This window comes from Eumetopias jubatus, unplaced genomic scaffold, assembly GCF_037043125.1.
Source record: "Eumetopias jubatus isolate StellerSeaLion01/CBP00866 unplaced genomic scaffold, mEumJub1_p1.0 scaffold_14, whole genome shotgun sequence".
In the NCBI taxonomy this organism is placed as follows: domain Eukaryota; kingdom Metazoa; phylum Chordata; class Mammalia; order Carnivora; family Otariidae; genus Eumetopias; species Eumetopias jubatus.
This window is the reverse complement of record NW_028274820.1, coordinates 4442660-4461628: the sequence shown is the minus strand read 5'-3', so window position 1 is coordinate 4461628 and position 18969 is coordinate 4442660. Positions and strand designations below refer to the sequence as shown.

General features: G+C 50.9%; 1 protein-coding gene across 11 annotated transcripts in view; it reads right to left on the bottom strand.

The window, feature by feature from the left end:
- The window catches only part of IKZF1 (IKAROS family zinc finger 1), a 95366-nt gene extending 77256 nt beyond the window's left edge, over window positions 1–18110 (bottom strand). For 3 of the 11 annotated variants that reach the window (XM_028108889.2, XM_028108891.2, XM_028108890.2), the window contains exons 1-2: window positions 16636–16970; window positions 2460–2513 (exon numbers count right to left, since the gene is read on the bottom strand). In XM_028108889.2, the coding sequence (XP_027964690.1) occupies window positions 2460–2499 (40 nt within the window). In that variant the 5' untranslated portion in view covers window positions 2500–2513; window positions 16636–16970. Of the gene's footprint in view, window positions 1–2459; window positions 2514–12632; window positions 12954–16635; window positions 16975–17546; window positions 17571–18048 lie in introns of those variants that run through there. The other 8 variants (XM_028108888.2, XM_088018210.1, XM_028108896.2 and 5 more) reach the window with 8 other exon arrangements.
- Window positions 18111–18969: the final 859 nt, after the last annotated feature.

Genomic DNA, 18969 nt, shown 5'->3' with positions numbered 1-18969 from the left:
GAGAGAGAGGGAGAAGCAGCCTCCCCACCGGGCAGGGAGCCCGACATGGGGCTCGATCCCAGGACCCTGAGATCATGACCTGAGCCGAAGGCAGACGCTTAACCGACTGAGCCACCCGGGCGCCCCTGGACATTCTTATTCTATAACTGTCACTACCCTCAATTTTCAGAAATGGAAAAGACAAAGGGATGTGATTAGGTTTTAGTTCTAGAAGCAGCAAGAAGGAGAAGAAGAATCCTTCAAATCTTTAGGAACAATGGCAGGACCCTTCAGATGCTCTGCTCGCTGTTTAGAATGCTTCAAGTTACATGGACCAAGAGTGCTCTTCCAGTTTTGGAAGTAGCATTTCCTCTGCTAAGTGTACACAAAGTGAATTTCAGATCGAGTCTTGAACCTTCTCAACCACAGGAGAGTTTCCTTTTTCAGGCAGTCTTGGGCCACGGGTCTCCCTTCATTCTTGCTCCCCCAAATCCCACTTTCAAAAGCCAGTGTCCAGGAAAAATGGAGCGTTTAGCCTCATGTTAAGGGCAAGAAAACTATGAGGGAAAAAAGGAGGCTTTTGTTCTGGTGGTGAACAAGATAGGAGATGGGGACACAGACTTGCTCATAAGAAACATTCTGGAGATGTCTGCCTGGGCCGGGGGCTTTCAGCTCTGGCTCTGGGACAGGAGAGGACAGATGGACAGATGCTTCTTGCAAGTGTCACCTCAGAAACTCAAGAGACAGCAAAAACAATGAAAGGGTTTCTTGGCATTTGGAAATTGTTGACATCCTGTGTTTTTGAACTGCTAATCCCCTCTAGCCAAGGCCTGAAACCCCGGGCGGGGCGGGGGGGGGGGCGGGGGGGCACTAACCCAGGGAGGGACACACACTTTCTCCCCCCTCCTCCACCTCCCTGCAGGCCTGTTGCCCAACAGCCACCAGACCTCTCCCCCACAGGCCAGTGAGAGGCTTCAAAGAGCCAATCTTTTTTTTTTTTTTCATTGAAATCATATTTTGTTGTTGGTGTACTTCCGGTTCAGGGTTCAGAATCAAAGAATGTGCTCAAGGGAAACCAATGCAAATAGAACTTAAAGACAGTAGATACTAGATGTAAAGCGAAAGACCCCCCGTCTTCCATAGCCCATCACCAAACTCCCCAGGGGAAGTCTAGGTCAGTAAATCTCTCTCATGGGCAAGCATGTAGGAAGTGTGTGTGCGCGCGCATGTGCATGTGTGCGTGCGATGTGTGTTTATCCTACAGAACGGATCACACTGTGCACCCTCCCGGACACCGCCGGCACGTTGGCATAGGTCTTGGACGTGTTCCGCTATGAAGGTATTCAGGCCATCCTTGTTCGGAAGAGCGGGATGAACAAGGGAAATGCCCCGGTTTTCGGACATTAGCGTCAATACTGTGGTGAGCATCTGCTCGAAACGCTCCGCGCACTTGTGGGCGCGGCCCTAGGGTGAACTCCTTCTTTGCAGCCCAGAGAGTTCAAGTCCACACTTGCCAAATGACCGGAGTAGCTGGCCCAGGGGAGGCGGGAGATGTCTGGGATTGTGGCAAGTACTTGAATCTCCTCCCCTGCACACTCGCCAGTGAGTGAGCTGCCACACGTGTGGCCCCAGTCTCTGTCATGAGGACTGACTTAGACCGGGGCACAGAATTCAATAAAAACTTAGAAACAGGTGGGGGGGCAGGTCAGCCAGGCCCAGATGACCAGGCCAGGCCATTCTCCAACAGACGCCCACCCGGGATTGGCCAGGAGCCTGGGAGGCTCTGAAAGGTAAAATAATGAAAACCCACAGGCCACAGAGGTTGCTTCTGCAGCCGGACACCTCTGGGTACGGGGCCAGATGGAAGGTGGGCTTCCTATGCTTAGGAACACAGGAGCTATGCTGGGCTTTGCTGGACGGGCTCAGCCCTGCCTAGTGGGACAGTCTGTGACCTGCCCTTAGGCCTCATGTCACATTACCCACAGCTCCACTTCCTGGGTCTCCCAAAATGACAAGAGCCACGTCCAATACGGCTTGAAAAAAAAATGTATGTGGGTGGGGAGCTTACCAGATATTCTGACTTGTGCCTCAAAACTATGCTTTTCAATTTCTTTCTCCCGCTCCCCTCCCTCACTCTTCCTCCCTCTTAAACACCACCATCAGCACCTGTTTGAGGTCCAGAGCAGATCCATCAGTCATTTCCCCCCAAGAGTATCCACATTTATTGGACCTTCTCTGGGGTGCTCTCGGATTTCCCAGCAAAACCCATTTTATGCTTGGAGATTATTCTGCTCAGGTTCTCAACCTGGGATGAGCTTAAGAGTTGCCATAAAACATTGACACGAATTCCATCTTGGTCTTCCCTTTTGCAGGACAGCCTGTCTTCCTCCCTCGGGAACACAGCGAGCGCCGCGGCTCCTGGCACCCCAGGGAGGGGTCCTCATGGGGCCCCCCATACAGGTACCCCACAAGGGTCTCACCTGAAACTCGGGACATGTCTTGACCCTCATCAGCGTCCATTGTCCTCAGGTTATCTGAGAAAGAGAGGAACGGATTTTAGTTTAAAGCAAATTACTAATAAGATACGAAAGAGAGAAAGAGAGAGAAAGAAAGAGAGAGAGAGACATTCTATGTATTTAACGGCAAGGTTATCTACCAAGAATAATGCATTTTCCTCCTCACATACTTGCTGGAGTATCAGACTGGCACAGACCTTGATCCTTTTAAAAACAGCATTACAAAGATTTATAAAAATATCATTACAAGCACAGGAGGACCAAATTTGTTATTTATTGTTAATTTCCTACTGCATAATAACCCAAAATGCAAACTGACTGCAACAAAATTAAGCAGAAAATTAAATGGCCCTGGGTCATTGTAGGCACAGAATTCATTCTCTTGGCTGATCCATAGTTATGTTCTTTCTAATTTACTGAGCATGCATCGATGAACCTTGAGTCAGCTTGGTGACACGCGTACAATCAGCAATCAAAAAACGAAGCAATTTGCTGAAGAATGTCTCATTTACCCAGGCAGGGCTGCATATGTGAGCAGCTCTCGCACTCCCTCCATCAATAATGAATACACCTCCAGCCTGGCAGATGGGCAACATGGGCGCTTCCGTCTTTGTCCCCCACTCTTTCAGGGACTCTGCCTCAGACGTCGCTAGTGCACTCACGCAGGGAGAAGGGAAGCTCATGATGGCAGCAAAGCGAGGCCGGGAGAGCACCCAAACCTTCCTGTTTGCTGACACATGGCTTGGCTCCTCACATTGGTTTAAAAACAGAAAACCCACTGGGAAGAGCCGCCCTTGGTGGTGAGAGCGAATGTCCTGCCCCGAGGGACCAGCCGCTGCACGTGCTGGTGGGTGCCCTCGGGGTCCTGGCCCAGCCTCAGAGGTCGTGGGTGCCCTAGCGGATGACCTCTGGGAGCCCCGTGGACAGGGAAATCTGTGGCCTCAGCAGCAGGTGACCTCAACGAAATCTGCTCATTTATGCTCTGCTGGACAACCTGGCAAGACAGACCTTCTCTAAGCAACAAACTGAGTCCATCTGTTGAATTGAACTCAGGTCACCTCTGTTTCAGTGTTGGCAGGGAGGTGCACCTCTGTCTCTTTGGTTCAGGTGTGTGGATCTGAGCTGTGAGGCCAGTTTGCAGCAGACCCGGCGACAGATGGTGGGGGTGGGGGTTCAGGGGACCGAACTATGTAGTCAGGGGCAAATACATGCATATATATAATAGCCTTTACGGTGCCTGTGGACTCCGTATCTTCAATTTCTGTAGTATCAGTACTAGTCACGAAGAAGACAAGAATGACTGTCACTTCTTCTGGATGGGGAGGGGTTTTCTTCTATTTCTGAAAGCCACTGAACAGGTCTGAAGTGTGACCTGAATTTTCCAGGCTGCTGTGCGGCGCAGGGCTACGGCCGCTGACCACAGAAGGGATAAAGGCCCGTGGCCCCACCTGTGTGTCTGCCCTGAGACTGAGGGTCCACAAGTCGGCCAAAGCTGAACTAAGCAGCCCCTGGAGCCAGCTCGAAACCGGCCGTATGCCCAGCGTCTCATAGACCCCCAGGTACAAAAGGCAAAAAAAAAATCCATGAGTCTTCTGAAACCGTCCAAACAATTATAAAGAGACAGGATGGACTCCAATGAGAAAAATCTTTGTCATCTTCGGATGGTATGAATGTGAGATTCACTACTCCCTGAAGGCAGGTACAGTGTTTTATTGTGGTGTCACAGACCTGTCTTGAAACGTCCCTGTGTTGAGTGGTGAGACAGATGGCAGAACTCGAATCTTGGCTGTAACCAATCCTGGGCTAACACAGAATTTGTAGAATGTTGACTTGGATTCTTCTAGCCATGCGGGTGATAACGTTTTTTACAACTTTTTTTTTTTTTTTTACAAAGACCCATAACTTCCACACACACAGAGATTTTTACAAAAACAGGATGCTAAATGCATTCCAAGTGGTCTCTTGTAAACTATTTGTTTCATTTAATCCACCACGTCTTTTTGTTTTGCACATCTACGTCAAGGTCCTCATTTCAGTGGCTATCAACTTCTCAGCTGTAGGGCTGATTTATCCAGTTCCCCAGTGTAGATCGGAGCTATTCCCAAGTAGAGGACAGACTGTTTCCTAAGGCCCCACAGATGGCTCCCCACCTTGGCTCTAAGGGAGAAGGTGTGCTCCCTCGAGGCACGGAGGGGACCCTCTGTGTTCGAGACCAGGGGCACAATCCATCCTTCCCAGGTTGCCCATCATGCATCCATCCACTCAGGTGGGAGATGCGACAAGTGCCACAAAGCAGAACACAGATGGTCTGAGGTCCAGACCAGGCTCTGCTGGGCAGGAGAGCCCTTGCCCTGGGCAGTCACCTGGCTTGTGTGTCTTGTGTGTCCCTTCCTGGAAGCAGCCCCACCTCAGCAGCCACCTGTACAATCCGGACAGTGGGTGTGCTGGGGGCCGGCCACACCGAGCAGAGGACCATGAACTGGTGTCAACACGCCAGTTCCCATTTTCACCAAACGTCCACTCCCACCCCGCCACCCCCACCCTGTGGAACTCCACTGGGTAATCAGCACCACTGAGATTTTCAAACACACTCCCAACCAACCCTACTGCATGTGGGTGTGCAGCCATGCTGGGAGGGCCCCCTTGCTTGGGCTAATGGATGTTTGTCACCACTGTTCTGACCTTCTTGATAATTTGGGGGCAGGGCCCAACTTTCCAGGCTGCGCTGGGTTCTGTGAATGCTGTGGCCCCGGTCCTGCCTGCCTGTCATGCAGGGGTGCAGGACTTGACAAGCTCCTGAATCTGCATCTCTTGGGATGGAACAGTCGTGACTTTTTTGTAAAAGTGATGGCTTTTGGGCAAAGACCAAACAAATAAATCGATGATGGGAAACGGACTGAGGGAGAGGAAATTTCACCCCCTCCAAGACCAGAGGTTACAGAGGGGCAGCTGTGGGGGGCCTGGGAAGGGGCAGTGGGACACCACCCCCATCCCAGCTACTGCATGCACAACCCAGGCTCTGTGCTTACTCTCACACAGTACTGACTAAGCCCTCTTTTCCTACATGGAAACTGTGTCCAATGCCAAGTGGAAAACAGAGTGTGGGCTGGATATGGTGTCTGCTGTCAATGAGTTTATGATCAGAAAGATGAGTTCATCACACAAGTGGACTCATGACCTGTTTTTGGAAACTGGCCCCTAAACAAAACCCAGGACCACAAGCCTGGAAAGGGAGATGCCAGAGGCAAGGAGTATTTCACAGATGTGAACTGTGATTTTCTCCCCCGCACGGGAAACCCAAACAACTGAAGGCCAGAGCTCCACTGATTGACACGGCAGAAAACACAACACCAGCAGACACCGGGCACCTGGGCAGTTCCTACAGCCCTGAAGGCTCTCATTGTTTCTCTGGAGCAAGCAGTTCTGAATCTCGCACATGGGGAAACAGATGCAGAGATAAGTGAAGCCCAATGTGACAGTGGCTGTAGCTGGCCATCCCTCTAGGGGAGCACAGCCAGCTGTCGCAAGCCACTGCCCACCCTCTCCTCCCACTCTGGAGTGGTCCCGGAGTTGAACGTCTCTTCCTGTCTTTCCTTCTGTCTCCTTCATCCCTCCTCCCTTCCTCTCCGTGTCTCTGTCTCTGTGTCTGTCTGGTCCTTCTGCTCCAACGAGACTTTCCTGGTGTCAGCTCAAGGGGGTTGGCATATCAGTGACTCCAGAAAGTGGGGGGATGCAGAGGATCGAGCAAAAGACGTGAGAGACAGGAGCAAAGCTGGCCCGGAACATCTGTGCTTTGCCAGCGGCCTCGCCAGGGAAACAGGGTCTTATTGCCAGTGCTGGCCCCGTGGAGGAGCTTCCCTCGGGGACAGGGAGACTCTGGAAACATCCCCCCACCTCACCAACCCTGTCCTTCTTTCCTTCTTCCATGCGCACGAGGGACTGGGACCTGGCTGTCTCCTGGGAAGAAGCGCCCTGGGCAGTCGTGGCTCCCGAGTCAAGGGGTGGGCAAGTCTCCAGGAGCGTCCTCACTTGTACCTGTGAGTGAGCAGGCGGCCCCAAGAACAGCCCCAAGAGCCGAAGGGAGCCCCGAGGGCCACTGGCAGGTACGCAGGGCTGGTGGTGGTCCTCGGCCCCTCCTCACAGGCCCCCTCTTTGCCCTAAGATGAACACCTCTCTTCACAGCACTCTCCCATATACTTCTGAAAAGGCGAGTCAGAATTAATGAAGTCGAAATGAAAAGCCAGATGCCCGTCAAGAACCACAACTTGATTCCTTTTCGAGCGACCGACATCATGGCTATCCCAGCACCGCCAAGTGCACAGCGGGCCCGACCGGCTGTGAGGACCGCCGGTGGTCACTCAGAACGAGCCATTCCCTGGGAGGACCTAGCACCTCCACAAGCTTTACAGATCCTCAGTTCTCTGCAGTTTAAATTACGCACGCGCACACACACACACACACACACACACACACACACACACACACACAAAGTCATGTCCGTACAGAGAATACTGGTAATGATGCTGTCCTGCCTGTTTGAAAGTTGCTAACAGAGCAAATCTTAAAAGCACTCATCACACACGTGTTTTTGTGACCGTGTGTGGTGACAGCTCCGAGACTCATCGTGGGGATCACTTTGCAACGCACACAAATACTGAATCATCGTGCTGTACACCCGACGCTAATATAATGTTACATATCGATTATGCTTCAATCAAAACAAATACATAAATACCTAAAAACAGTGCCTTTCCTCTCCCCTAAGACACATGGGTCCAACGCTATCTCATTTCTTAAGTACTTTTTATGTGCCAGAAGAAGATGGTGAAGGAATGGATACTGGTCTTAGCAGGCTTTACTTAAGCAACTGACTATGGCATTTAACCGCAAAGAACCACAAGACTGTCCATGTCGTCCACCTCGCCCACCATTTTATGTGAGTGCCTGGTACAGCATCTAACATGGATCTAGTATTCAAGACTCATTTGCTAAATGTGTATCTTTAATCTTCACAATTAAGCCATATGATTACGATTATTGTACATAATCCATATTATTTCCATTCGATGGGTGAGAAAGATAGAGGCTAACCATACAGCAGCCCCCCAAGGGCGCACAACTAGACAACAACAGAGTGAACTTGAACCCACAACTGCTCGACGGAGACGTGTTCTTCACTCCACCACTCCTGCCTGTGTGAACCTCACAGCCCAGCACCGTGGTCCCAAATTTCAAATGGGCAATGGACAAGGAGTGGATGTTACCTGTATCCTGACAGAAAAGGGGTGTGCCCTTTGTAATACTCTACAGGTAAGGCAACCTTCATCACAAAACTTCTCCAATAAAGTTAAATTCTCCTTATTTGATAAGATGTGCACTATTGATTTTTTTTCCTCCCTGACGAGTGAAGTTGCACTAGCGGTTCCAATTCAGGGTTATTTCCTTATACGCTCAATGATGCTTATTTAGAAGGGGCTAGGCATGCGGGGAAAACACAGTCCAAGCCTATAATCTATTTAAAATGCCTTAGGTCGGGCGCCTGGGTGGCTCAGATGGTTAAGTGTCTGCCTTTGGCTCAGGTCATGATCCCAGAGTCCTGGGATCAAGTCCCGCATCGGGCTCCCTGCTCCTTGGGAGCCTGCTTCTCCCTCTGCCTCTCTCTCTCTCTCTCTCTCTCTCTCTCTGTCTCTCATGAATAAATAAATAAAAAAAAGTTTAAAAAAAATAAATAAAATAAAATGCCTTAGGTCACAGACCTCTTTAATGAAACCCATTATTCCTGCCCAGGGAGAGCTCTTTCATTTTCAGATTGGTAGATTTTATTTTTGCAAATCCATCATATCACTGTGAATTACAGTGTATCTTAAAAAAAAAGAAATGTTCCAAGAGAAAGCTAAGGCAATCTGCCAGGTCTTTGTGTCTGGTGAGGGGGACCTTATAGGTTTTCCTAACAACTTGACAAAACAGGTCAGGAGAACATAGAAACTTCTGGGCACTCTTATTTCATTTCTGATTCTTTCCATTTTTCAAAAATTAGCTGCCAATCTACACATTTTCATGATTATTCCACAGAGTATTGCGGCGCAAATAACAATGAAAAACAAGATTTCAACAGGACAGCAGGGAATCCAATTTGGCTTTCAGACTGCGCCCCCTCCCCCTTATTTAACTGAGCCACAGAAAACGCCTCCAGTGGTTTGTTCTACTTGGAACCTGCTTTTTGAGGGCAAATTAGCTCAGATGTGCAATTCTGTCCTCACAATTTTTTTTTCCTAGGGGCAGGAACTGATATGCAAAAGAGGAAGGGTCTGGGGACTTGAGGAAGCCTTTTCAAAATACAGCTAAAAACCACGCTGCTTGAAAACAGTCTCAGCAAAGAGAGATTTAATATAGAAGGGAAAGATCATGCGAATATTGCAAAATGGCATCATGGAGCCACCTGTCTCAAAGTGAGGTATAAAAAAAGATGGGAGATATTGTATTCGACATTTTTTTTTTTTTTAAACAGAGAAAGCAGAGTTAGAGACATTTACCCTCAGCACAGGTCCAGAGCAGGACTTCCAGGGGCCTGGGAAGGTCCTGGCACTGCACTTCTCCTATGCAGAGAAGTGACTTCTCGGTAAAGACCGCTCTGCCCCTAGACCACAGGCTCTCAAACTACAAGTAAGGACTATATAGACAGCAACCGTAGCAGAAACATACACACTCAAAAATTTACATATGCATTTATAGGACTTTTCCTGATTTTGACTGTCATCATGGGCCACTTCCTAAGCAGCTTCCTCAAATATAAATGGCTTTTTACACTTCACTTAATCACTTAAGTCAAAATATCTAAGTTTAGAATCATTTCCTTCTACCCTCTTCCCAGTTTTAGAAGACCTTCATGCATGGCCAGCAACTGTGCAACAAAAATGAGACTTAAACGTCTTGAAAAAAATATGTATAAAAACTGCCTCCCAAATAATGATTGACATGGATATTCCCAAAAGTGCTGATGGTTTTGTCATTTATTATTATAAAGTGAGGAGACAGGAGCCCAGGCACAATTTTGTGTTCCTATTTTTTTTCAAAGTTTTGTTTGCACTTTAAAAAAAGTGGATAAATACAAAGTTACCATATTCACTAAGTGTTTTACTCAGCAAGGCAATGGGCCATCCTCACAAAGGATACAGTATCTTATCCTGCCCTCTTAGCAGCGACTTTACTTACCATATTAGCAGCAGATACTTTCATGGGGACACGTGAAAGCTCAAAATTAAAACTGAGCATGCAAATCCACTTGTATTGTATACCCGTAACATTCCAAAAAAAAAAAAAAAAAAGCACTTGTAATGCTGGGACTTCTATAAGGCCACTGGGTTTTGTTTTGTTTTGTTTTTTTAATGCATGTCTTCTGTAAGCTTTCCTGGCAAAAGATTTAATTTATTTAGACCCCAAGAAGTAAAATTATCCAAGTCTTGACAAGCATGTCTAGTTGTTCACAAATCCATACAAATACGTTTATCTCCAATAACTGAAAAGTCACGGCCGATTCGCCCGCCAAGAACACTCTCCTAGGTACTGTAACCCGTTTTTCTTTTTTTTTTTCCATTTTAGATAAGTCTCTGTTGTCTGGCTGGTAGTGAGACAAGATCTATAAATCCAGATATACACACACACACACACACACACACACACACACACACACACACATACACAGAGAAAATGTGTTCCAGAGCAAACATGTCCCAGGATTCATTGTTACCCAGATATCTACCTTTTATTCCTTGCAATGGAAAAGGCTGTTTGGGGAGGGGCACCTCTAAGAGAGGAGGTCTCATCTTGGCTCTAGAGAGGGGGCTGCAGACACCCTGATGACGGGATCCCCCCCACATGAAGGCCACATGGCTTCTGGGCCAACAGGAAATTCTCCCTGCAAGATGTGAGTTCTGAGCTCCCCAGTTCTACTGGCAACACGGATCACCAACTCAAATCACTTGAAATAAGGTAACCTCATGAAAATGATTAAAAATCCTATGGCCACAGTTTTAAACTACGTTCACAGAACATAGGAATGTGGATCCGCAAATCAGGTTCTTTGAATCCTAGCCCGAGCTCTTAGTAGCTGGAGAACTCTGGAATTCACCTTGTTCACCCAACCTCAAATGGTCCCACTGAAGTCAAATCAAGCTGTTTCGAGAAGAGTAAAAGGGAGAAGAAATGCATTCGGTAAGTTATCTGGTCAGAACGATTCCTCTGGCAATACACCAAATAATCATGGAAGAGAATACCACTTGGTAGTCTCAGCTGCCTCTTTAAGTTGGAGCAAATTAGCAAGAAAAGTTCTAGCTTTCCATTTTATTCTGCGACAGAGAGCTCAGTCCCAGCTGCGCTATCACCCCAACCTGGAGGGCTCCTGAAAACAAAATGCCCAACACCACAGAACAAATGACAAGGTCCATATGAATGCGAGATCCTAGTGGCTATGCACCCCCCACCCCCAGCATGCTTGGAGCCCATTCTCTAATCTACAACCTTTAGCCTATAAGGTCCTCATGCAGACCCAGCAGGGAAGTGGGGAGGGGGGCGGGCGGAGGGAGTCATCAGTAGAACTTCACAGAAGCCTACAACTTCCTCATTTGTAGGGCCACAAAAATCGGCCTGTCTTTATTTGTAACCTAGCAGAGAAATGCTCTTGTCCGTCAGACAGCAAAATAGAGGAAAACTCATTTTAAACACTACCGTCCGATTCTCCTGCAGCCCTTAAATGAGCCTAAATTATTTACTTTCAATGCTTCGCTTTAAGTATTTTGCTGTTGCTGTTCAGCAAGTTTCATTTCTTTCACAAGAGCCTGGTCTGCTCTAAACAGAGCTGGAAATTCTTTAAATTCAGGGAAACACATACAACTCCAGGCAGAAGCAGGAAAACATGTGCAGAAAAGCACTAGAAATTTCCAAACCATTTTTAAATGGTAATTAATGGCCTTATCTCTAACAACCTCAGATAATTAGCAGTGTGATTTTGGTTTAATGAAGTGGGATACACAATTTATCAATATGTTTTCACTGTGGATCTCTTTGAATATCATTTTAATTTTCCGCCCTCCACAAAACTCACCACAAAGGAGGAGGAAAAGGTCACTTTTTCAGGCTGGAAAGTGGGGCTCGCACCAGGGGGTCGCTGGCTCGCTCTCTCTGCTTGCATTAAAAGCACGGGAGGACGTTTCAGAGTGTCTCACAAGCAAGCTCATAAAAGATCAATTCCTCATTTTCATTTCTCCTAAAGATTCTAAAGTAAACATTTTCCCCCTGGGGGCCAAGGAGGTGTCTTATGTGCTCTTTCATGTGCTCCAGGCTGACCAGTGAAAATCGGATTCCACGAGAAAAATTCACCCCAAACGGAGGAATCAATATCCCTAGTGGAACTCTTAGCTTCAGTAAAGGACTCTGAGCCATATTGTTCCATTTTAAATCGTTTCAACTAACAGAAAACGCTTTAGAGGGCTGGTATCAGTATGATCTCCAAAATGGAGCCTGAAACTCTATGTCGGGATGCATAAGAGCACTTAAAAACACTTTATGCTGTTCTTTCTCCGTTGTTTCCATAGACTCCCATGGCACCCCCCCCCAAAAGAAAGAAGGAAGAGGGAGAGAGAGGGAGGGAGAAGAAAGGGCAGGGAAGGAGGGTGGAGGGACATTGCTCGGTGCCCCCTTCCCATCCCATTGCGCCCCCCCCCCGCCCCGCAATCCCCAGCCGGGGAGCCCTGCACCCTGTCCAGGACTGCTAACTTTTGGCGCCAAAACAGCAGGAAGAGTCAGATTTCCTTCAGCAGTGAGCTGATTGCCAGAGAAAAATGAATCATTGCACACTTGAGTGAGAAAATATGAAGAAGGCACTTTTCCACTAATTAGGCCCCATTTTAGGCAATTCGTTAAGCGGTGGCCCCGCGCCACCAGCCATCAGGAGGTGGAGCATGGGACAACCCGAAAGCAGAGCGTGCAAATGGTGCATAATGATGCTCTCCATCACCCCAGACAGGCGGCGGAGGGGTGCCGGGCAGGGGCCAGGCGCAGGCCACCGGGAAGAGAGGCCACACCGGCTGGCCCCCGTCCATGCAAGCACAGCAGAGAGGAGAGAAAGTGCGTGGCACTCACCAGTCTACCCGAGCCTCCCCGACACCGAGGGGGTGCTGCCTTCCCACACCAATCCCGCCTTTGGAAGATGGGGGTCTTCGGGCCCTGGGCCGCGCGTGGAGTCCCCTCCACTCAGCCACCTGGGAGGGACCCTGCTGCCCCAGGGTGGCAGGCCGGGAGGCCCTCTCCTCCGCCACCGCCTTCACACTCCACTAGGGCGGAAAGAAAGGTGGAACCATTTGCCAAATATGCAAAAAAGGAGGGAAGATAGTTTTCTCTCAGGAAAACATGGGCAGGAAGGGAGCGTGAGCTTCCTGTGCCGACCAAAACGGGTTCAGAGATTATTAGGACGTCTGATTTGACAGGCTTGTGGTGGAGGCTGGCGCTCTTTTAGTCAACAGGAATTGCGAGTTCCCCAAAGGCCGAAGTGGCGGCGGGAGAAGGGAAGCAGGGCCAGGCCTGCGCGGGGGGAAGACAACGGGCCCCACGCCTGGGACTTGGGGTTTTTACCACTTTTACCAGTTTATCGCCAGGCGGGTCACTGAAGGCACCTGTGGGTCCCGCCTGTTGATCACAGGACACAAAGCCAACGGAAGCCAGGAGGCCGTCGGCCTGTAGGGGAGATCTCAGCTGGTGCCCCGCGGGCCCTTCTCAGGAGTGACCCCCAGCGACACACACACACACACACACACACACACACACACACACACGGAAGCCGGGGAGGCCTTGCCTCCTCCCCGCTCAGGAACGCGTGCACAGCGCCCTTTGTCTGGCTGTGTTTTACGCTGCACGTTTTGTCACGTCCGAGAGATATTTGTCAGAAGAGCATCACATGTTTAAAAACGATGTCAAACAAAAGCCCTTACGGGAACAGCGCAGAAGATGCAAAGACAGGGGCGTGTATCACAGGAGCTGCAGAGAGAGACCGGGCGTGAAGGCGTTTCTGGAACTGCCAAGAACACAGTAACACCTTGGGGGTCTCCAAGATGAAACCGGTGGGAGTGTCCAGAAGTCCCCACGGGAAAGACCAGTCATGTCGCTGCTGCTGAGTCTGGTCTGGGGTGTGTACCAGCCCCATTTCTAATTCCCTCCCCATCTGAACTTTGTGTGTGTGTGTGTGTTTCACACCACTATTCTGCAATGCAACCTCCCCAACATCTAGATCACACATGCACCTGTGCCCAGTGTGAGCAAAACAACGATCCGTCTCAAGGTGTAAACAAGATCAATGGTTCTCCTTTTATAAGCCTGCGAGGATGGGTCACTTGTCACTTTTACATCTCTTGTTTTCACCTGAGAAATGGCATGATTACACACACATGCCTGAGGGCTCCAAAAAACACCAGCGTACAGACCCGGGGCAGGGAGAAACCTTCACGACCAGGGCGAGACGTACAGCATCTTGTGGCCAGAAGGAGTCACAATCCCCGAAAAAGCTTGTCAGGCTGACAAATCACAAGGGTTGCCAGAGAACCTTAAGGGGACTTGGTCTGCTCTCTGTGAGTGTGATCCCCTGAACGAATCTCCATCAGAATAAGGCAACGAAAACCAGTAGTTATTTCATAGTGAAATTATTTCATAATTGCAAAGATTAGAGGAGGGGGAAAAACACACAAATGCCACGAAATGGTGCTATCCTTGACAGATTCTGGGTTAATAGTGTTAGGCAGATACCCAAAGTATCACATCATTTACGTCTACACTCAACAGTATAAATAGGAAAATCCATCCTGCTTTAGTGAAAGGTAAAAACCAACCAAACACACAGAACCTAAAAGGAGGGGTTTTATTACTCAGGTCAGGTCTGTGCGATATGAAGACTCTTTCTCACCCTGCCCCCATGCCTCTCTCTCTGTGCCGTGTGCATGCTGTGTGTGTGTGTGTGTGTGTGTGTGTGCACTCATTGAATTTCTTTATTTTCTATATCTATCCATGCACACATAATCTTGAAATAAACACAGAACACCTGTACGTGTGGGGGCGGGGGTGTTTTGTCGCAGGGCCCGCAGAAGACAGCGTTGCTTCACATTTGCAAAGTTTGACATTTAAGTTGACAATAAGCTACCATATGACCCAAACACGAAACACACCAATTCAAATCAAGGGGGAAATATCCCCCCAAAAGAACCATCATCCATCCTCAAACTCTTAAGTCTCTAGCCAAGTGAGAAGACTCAGTGGCCTCCAGCACCGTGGGGCTTCAGACCTCTTGGCCAGGAAATTCACTAGGATTGTAATTTTTCAACAAAGGAAATGGCGCCAAGGACAGTCACCGTGTATCCTCTCTCAGGAGACCACGGACCAAGTTCTCAAAAGGGTACACAAGCACACTTTTTCTTACAGACCCACAGGCTCACCCTTTGAGACCGAGCTGATGGGCTGCTCTTGTTACCATGCTTCTGAATTCGGAGGATGTGTAATGTTGCAAGATGCAGCCCTTCAATTAAAGCCCTGGTGAATTACACAAACAAGCAAGCATGCTGGAGTTTCTAGAGCTCCTGCCTTCGACTATCACCATGAAACAAAAGGGGAGGAAAGCACGACCATTTAACTCAATAATCTATTCTGGCATCAGCTCTGGTGGACTCCAAGACCGGGAAGCACCTTTTTTTTTTTTTTTTTTGCCGCATAAAAAAAGGTATAAACGCGTATGTTCCTGGAAAGTTTTGAAATCGGATATATTCTATCAAACCAGAAGTGTACAGGGTTTTAAAATGTGACATCACTATTTACATCTGTGCATACAAGTTATTTTTTTAACATGTTCTGCATATTCTATGATGGAAGCAGGTAATCTTCCCGTCACAGATATCTGGCACCGTTTAATTTTTTTTTTGCCACATACCAAATAACCTGATTTGCCACTGAAACAATTCTGACATTGAATCTGAAAAAATACTTAAATTGGTACTTTTAAAATTCCATATAAAAGATGGGCCCAATGAGCCTCATCAAACACCTTCAAACAAAGAAACAAATTCACGAGGCTCCTACCATTTCCTGCAGTTTTCTGTCTCCTCTCAACTCAGAACCAAGTGAACCAATCCTTGCAACCCTTTCAATTTCTATGAAAGTTTAACTATTGTCCAGATGAAATATTTTCAACCTCCATACATTTTGTCCCCTTAGCAGAAGTTGATTTGGCTACCAAGCAGGTATTCCTTCAACAGCAGTTTGTGTCTCCAAGTTTAAAACAAGATACCTGGGAGCTGAGATGCATGGGCCGGAGCAGGATGGGAAAGGAGCAGTTGGGCAAGCTTGCCTTGAATTCGCTCCGGCCGGTGCAGCCCAGAGCCGGGAGGGAGGGGGGGAGGGGGGGAGGACTGCATTTGAAAGCTGTGCTTGTCCAGTCTCTCGGTCTCTACATGCCATATTCTGTCCCTCCAAATTAAAAGAAAAAACAATCTCACCTTCTCTCCCCCCCCCCATTCCTTAGGAATCACCCGGGATCCTTGATGATTTTTTTTTTAAATACATTGCAAATCGAGTCGCAAGTAACCCGACGCCTTATTACCAGGGAGTTTCGAAACCTGAGAGCCAAAATCGCAGCCAGCAGAAGTCCTACTAACTTTTCAAACCGGGATAATTCTTCATTTTGCAGAAAGCGAGTTCAGACACGATCTAATTATTTTACAGTAGAAGCAAAATGCTCTCACCTCAGAAATAAAAGAAAGCTCTTTACGAATGACTTTGTAAAGCCTGACTTCCGTGATCTAGAGGCATGTATCAGTTTAAATATAACTGGAGCTAGAACGTCCTCCTCATGGTAACAGCGGGGCGGCTCACAAGCGTCCCACTGCCGGCCTGGCCCTGTGCCTGTGGTCACAGCACAAGTTGGCGGAGGCTCTGACAAAAGTCAGGGCTCTCTCCGTCCCCAGAAAGGGGAGGCGGACCTGAGCGAAACCAGGGGTTACAATCTTACTGCCTTGTCTGGTCCTCTCGTTCTTTCCTTCTCTCTCTCTCTTTTTTTAAACCACCAGCTACTCGGAGTTTTCCTATTGAAATTCAATTTGAAAACACTCACGTGGATTTGTGCGTCGCACTTTGGGGGCCAAGACTGATCCTCGGGCGCGAAGAGCAACCTCGGGGCCGGGGCTCCCTCTGCCCTGCCGGGCTCGCCCGGGGCCGACCGCCTCGCCACCTCCAAGGTCCCGCCCGGGCTCGGCGGCTCTCCGCGGGGACCCAGGGGCTGTCGCCGCAGTCGCCGCCCCGGGCGCGGGCGGCGCATGCACTTGTTAGAATGCCCTGCTAACTTGGCCGCCGAGCTCTTCCCAGCTTTCTTTCACAATGACTTCCTGAAGTTGCTCACTCGCATTGTTCCCCATTTCTCCGCCACCCTCCCCACCCCCCGCGGGCTCCGACCCGGCTTTCGCGCTCGCGGCCGGCCGGCTTGCCCCGAGCGCACAGCGCCGCCCACGGGCCGCGCACCTGGGCTCCCTCCGCGCCGCGCCCCGCGGGCCGGCGCCTCGCCACCTGCGGCCGCCCAGATTGGCGGCGGCCCGAGCGCGCGCCCGCCGCCCGCGCTCCGCAAACTTTGGGGAGGTGCACACCTCCGGCCGCCGCTCGACCGGCCCGCAGCCGCCCCGCCCCGCGCGCACGGCCCTGCCCTCGCCCGGCTCGCCGCTCCGCAACACGGAGCGGCGACCCGGGCGCGGTGCGGCGCGGCGCGGGACTCGGAGCGGGGCGCTCAGCCGGGCGCGGAGGGGGGACTCGGAGCGGGGCGCAGAGACGGGCGCGGGGCGGAACAGGGATCCGGGCGCGGAGCGGGGCGCAGAGCGGGGTGCGCCGCCTCCGCCCCCGCCCCGCCGCGGAGTGGCCGGCTCCCGCGGTGCCGTCTGCCCGCAACTCGGGGACCGCGCGCACAAACTTTGCCAGGGCGCGCGGCTGGCTCCCGGCCCCCGGGGCCGCTGGGGCGGCGGCGGGCGCGGGCCGTACCTGCTGGCGCCGCCGCCGGCTGCAGCCCGCTCGCCCGCGCCAGGCCCGCTCGGCGCGCCGCCGCCACCCCCGCGCGCAGCGCGCCCGGGCCCTCCCCTCGCCGCCGCGCTTCCTCATTCCAGCGCCGCATCGCGCCGCGGCCCCGCGCGGCAGGTGGCGGCCGGCTGTCTGCGCCCCGGACCCGGTGGCGGGATCGGCCGCGGCGCCGCGGGGCCCGCGCTTAACCCTTGGGGGCCCGGCGCGGGCGGGGCAGCTGGAGGCGGGGGCCGCTGGCCGCGCCGCGAGGACCCTCGGGACGCGGGACATCGTGAAGCACTTTCCCCAGTGGCTCGGGGCGTCCACTGCCCGCCCAGCTCCACTTCCCTCGAACTGGGGCCACTGGGCTCCCAGGTTCTGGCTGCGACCCCGGGTGACGAGTGCCCACCCGAGGGGGTGGGAAAAGTTGATCCTCCGCAAGTGAGGGGAAGGTGCAATTCATTTTCCCAGACAACCAATGGAATACCTCTCGTCTCTCTTCCCTCCCACCTGCTCAGGCAGCAGCTAGGATCGCGCCTTCCATCTGGCCCGTGTGCACACGCAAGTGTGAAGGGACGCCTGCGGGAGGAGGTGACACCAAAGGCAGTCCTGCAGCCTGGCTCCGCGGCTCTTGGCACCTCAGACCCCTCCCTCCCTGTGTGGGTCTCCGTTGAAAGAGGAATGTCGCTCACACAGAGCACCTCTTCACACTCTGCCGGGAGCCCATCATTCCGATTAGCCAGGCCCCACCCGAGCCAGAGCCAGGCGAGAGTGCTCAGTGTGAGCAGAAGCGGGAGAATTGTGAATTCAGTTGATTTGCCCTGATCCCCCTTGGGCGTTAAGGGAGGGACAGAGGTGAGTGAGGCCCCAGCCCTGCCCTTCAAGACTTGTGCAGGCCTCCCAGGTGGAGACAGGTAAGGTGTGTAAAATGTCATTTCGGGCCCTTGAGTGTGGCAGGGAATGGTGGCCACCGGGGAAGGCTGTGGCCCCACTGAGGAGGCTGCTGGTGGCACTCTTGTGGACCGGCTTTGCCTGGTGCCATCCTTGGGAGAAGTCTCTTCTACCTTGCGTGAACCACAGGCAGCATCCGGACAAATTCTTCCCGGACCACTTGTACAACAACTACTGCTCACTTCGTGCTGAGAGACGTTTTGATGTTCTGAGCCCTGAGCCCATTGACTCCCCCTGTTTGGAGCCCAGAGGAAAAGAACTAGTGAAAGGTTCATGGCTTCAATCCTTAGTCCACCCCTTGCCTCTATGACCTTAGGCAAGATGCTAAACCTCTCCATGCCTCATTCTCCTTACCTGCAAAAGAAGCCAGTGCTACTTTATTCATCCGAAAAGTCCTTGTCGGGACTAAATGGGGCAATACACACAAGATTCAAGGCCGTGGGGGCCAAAAGTACTG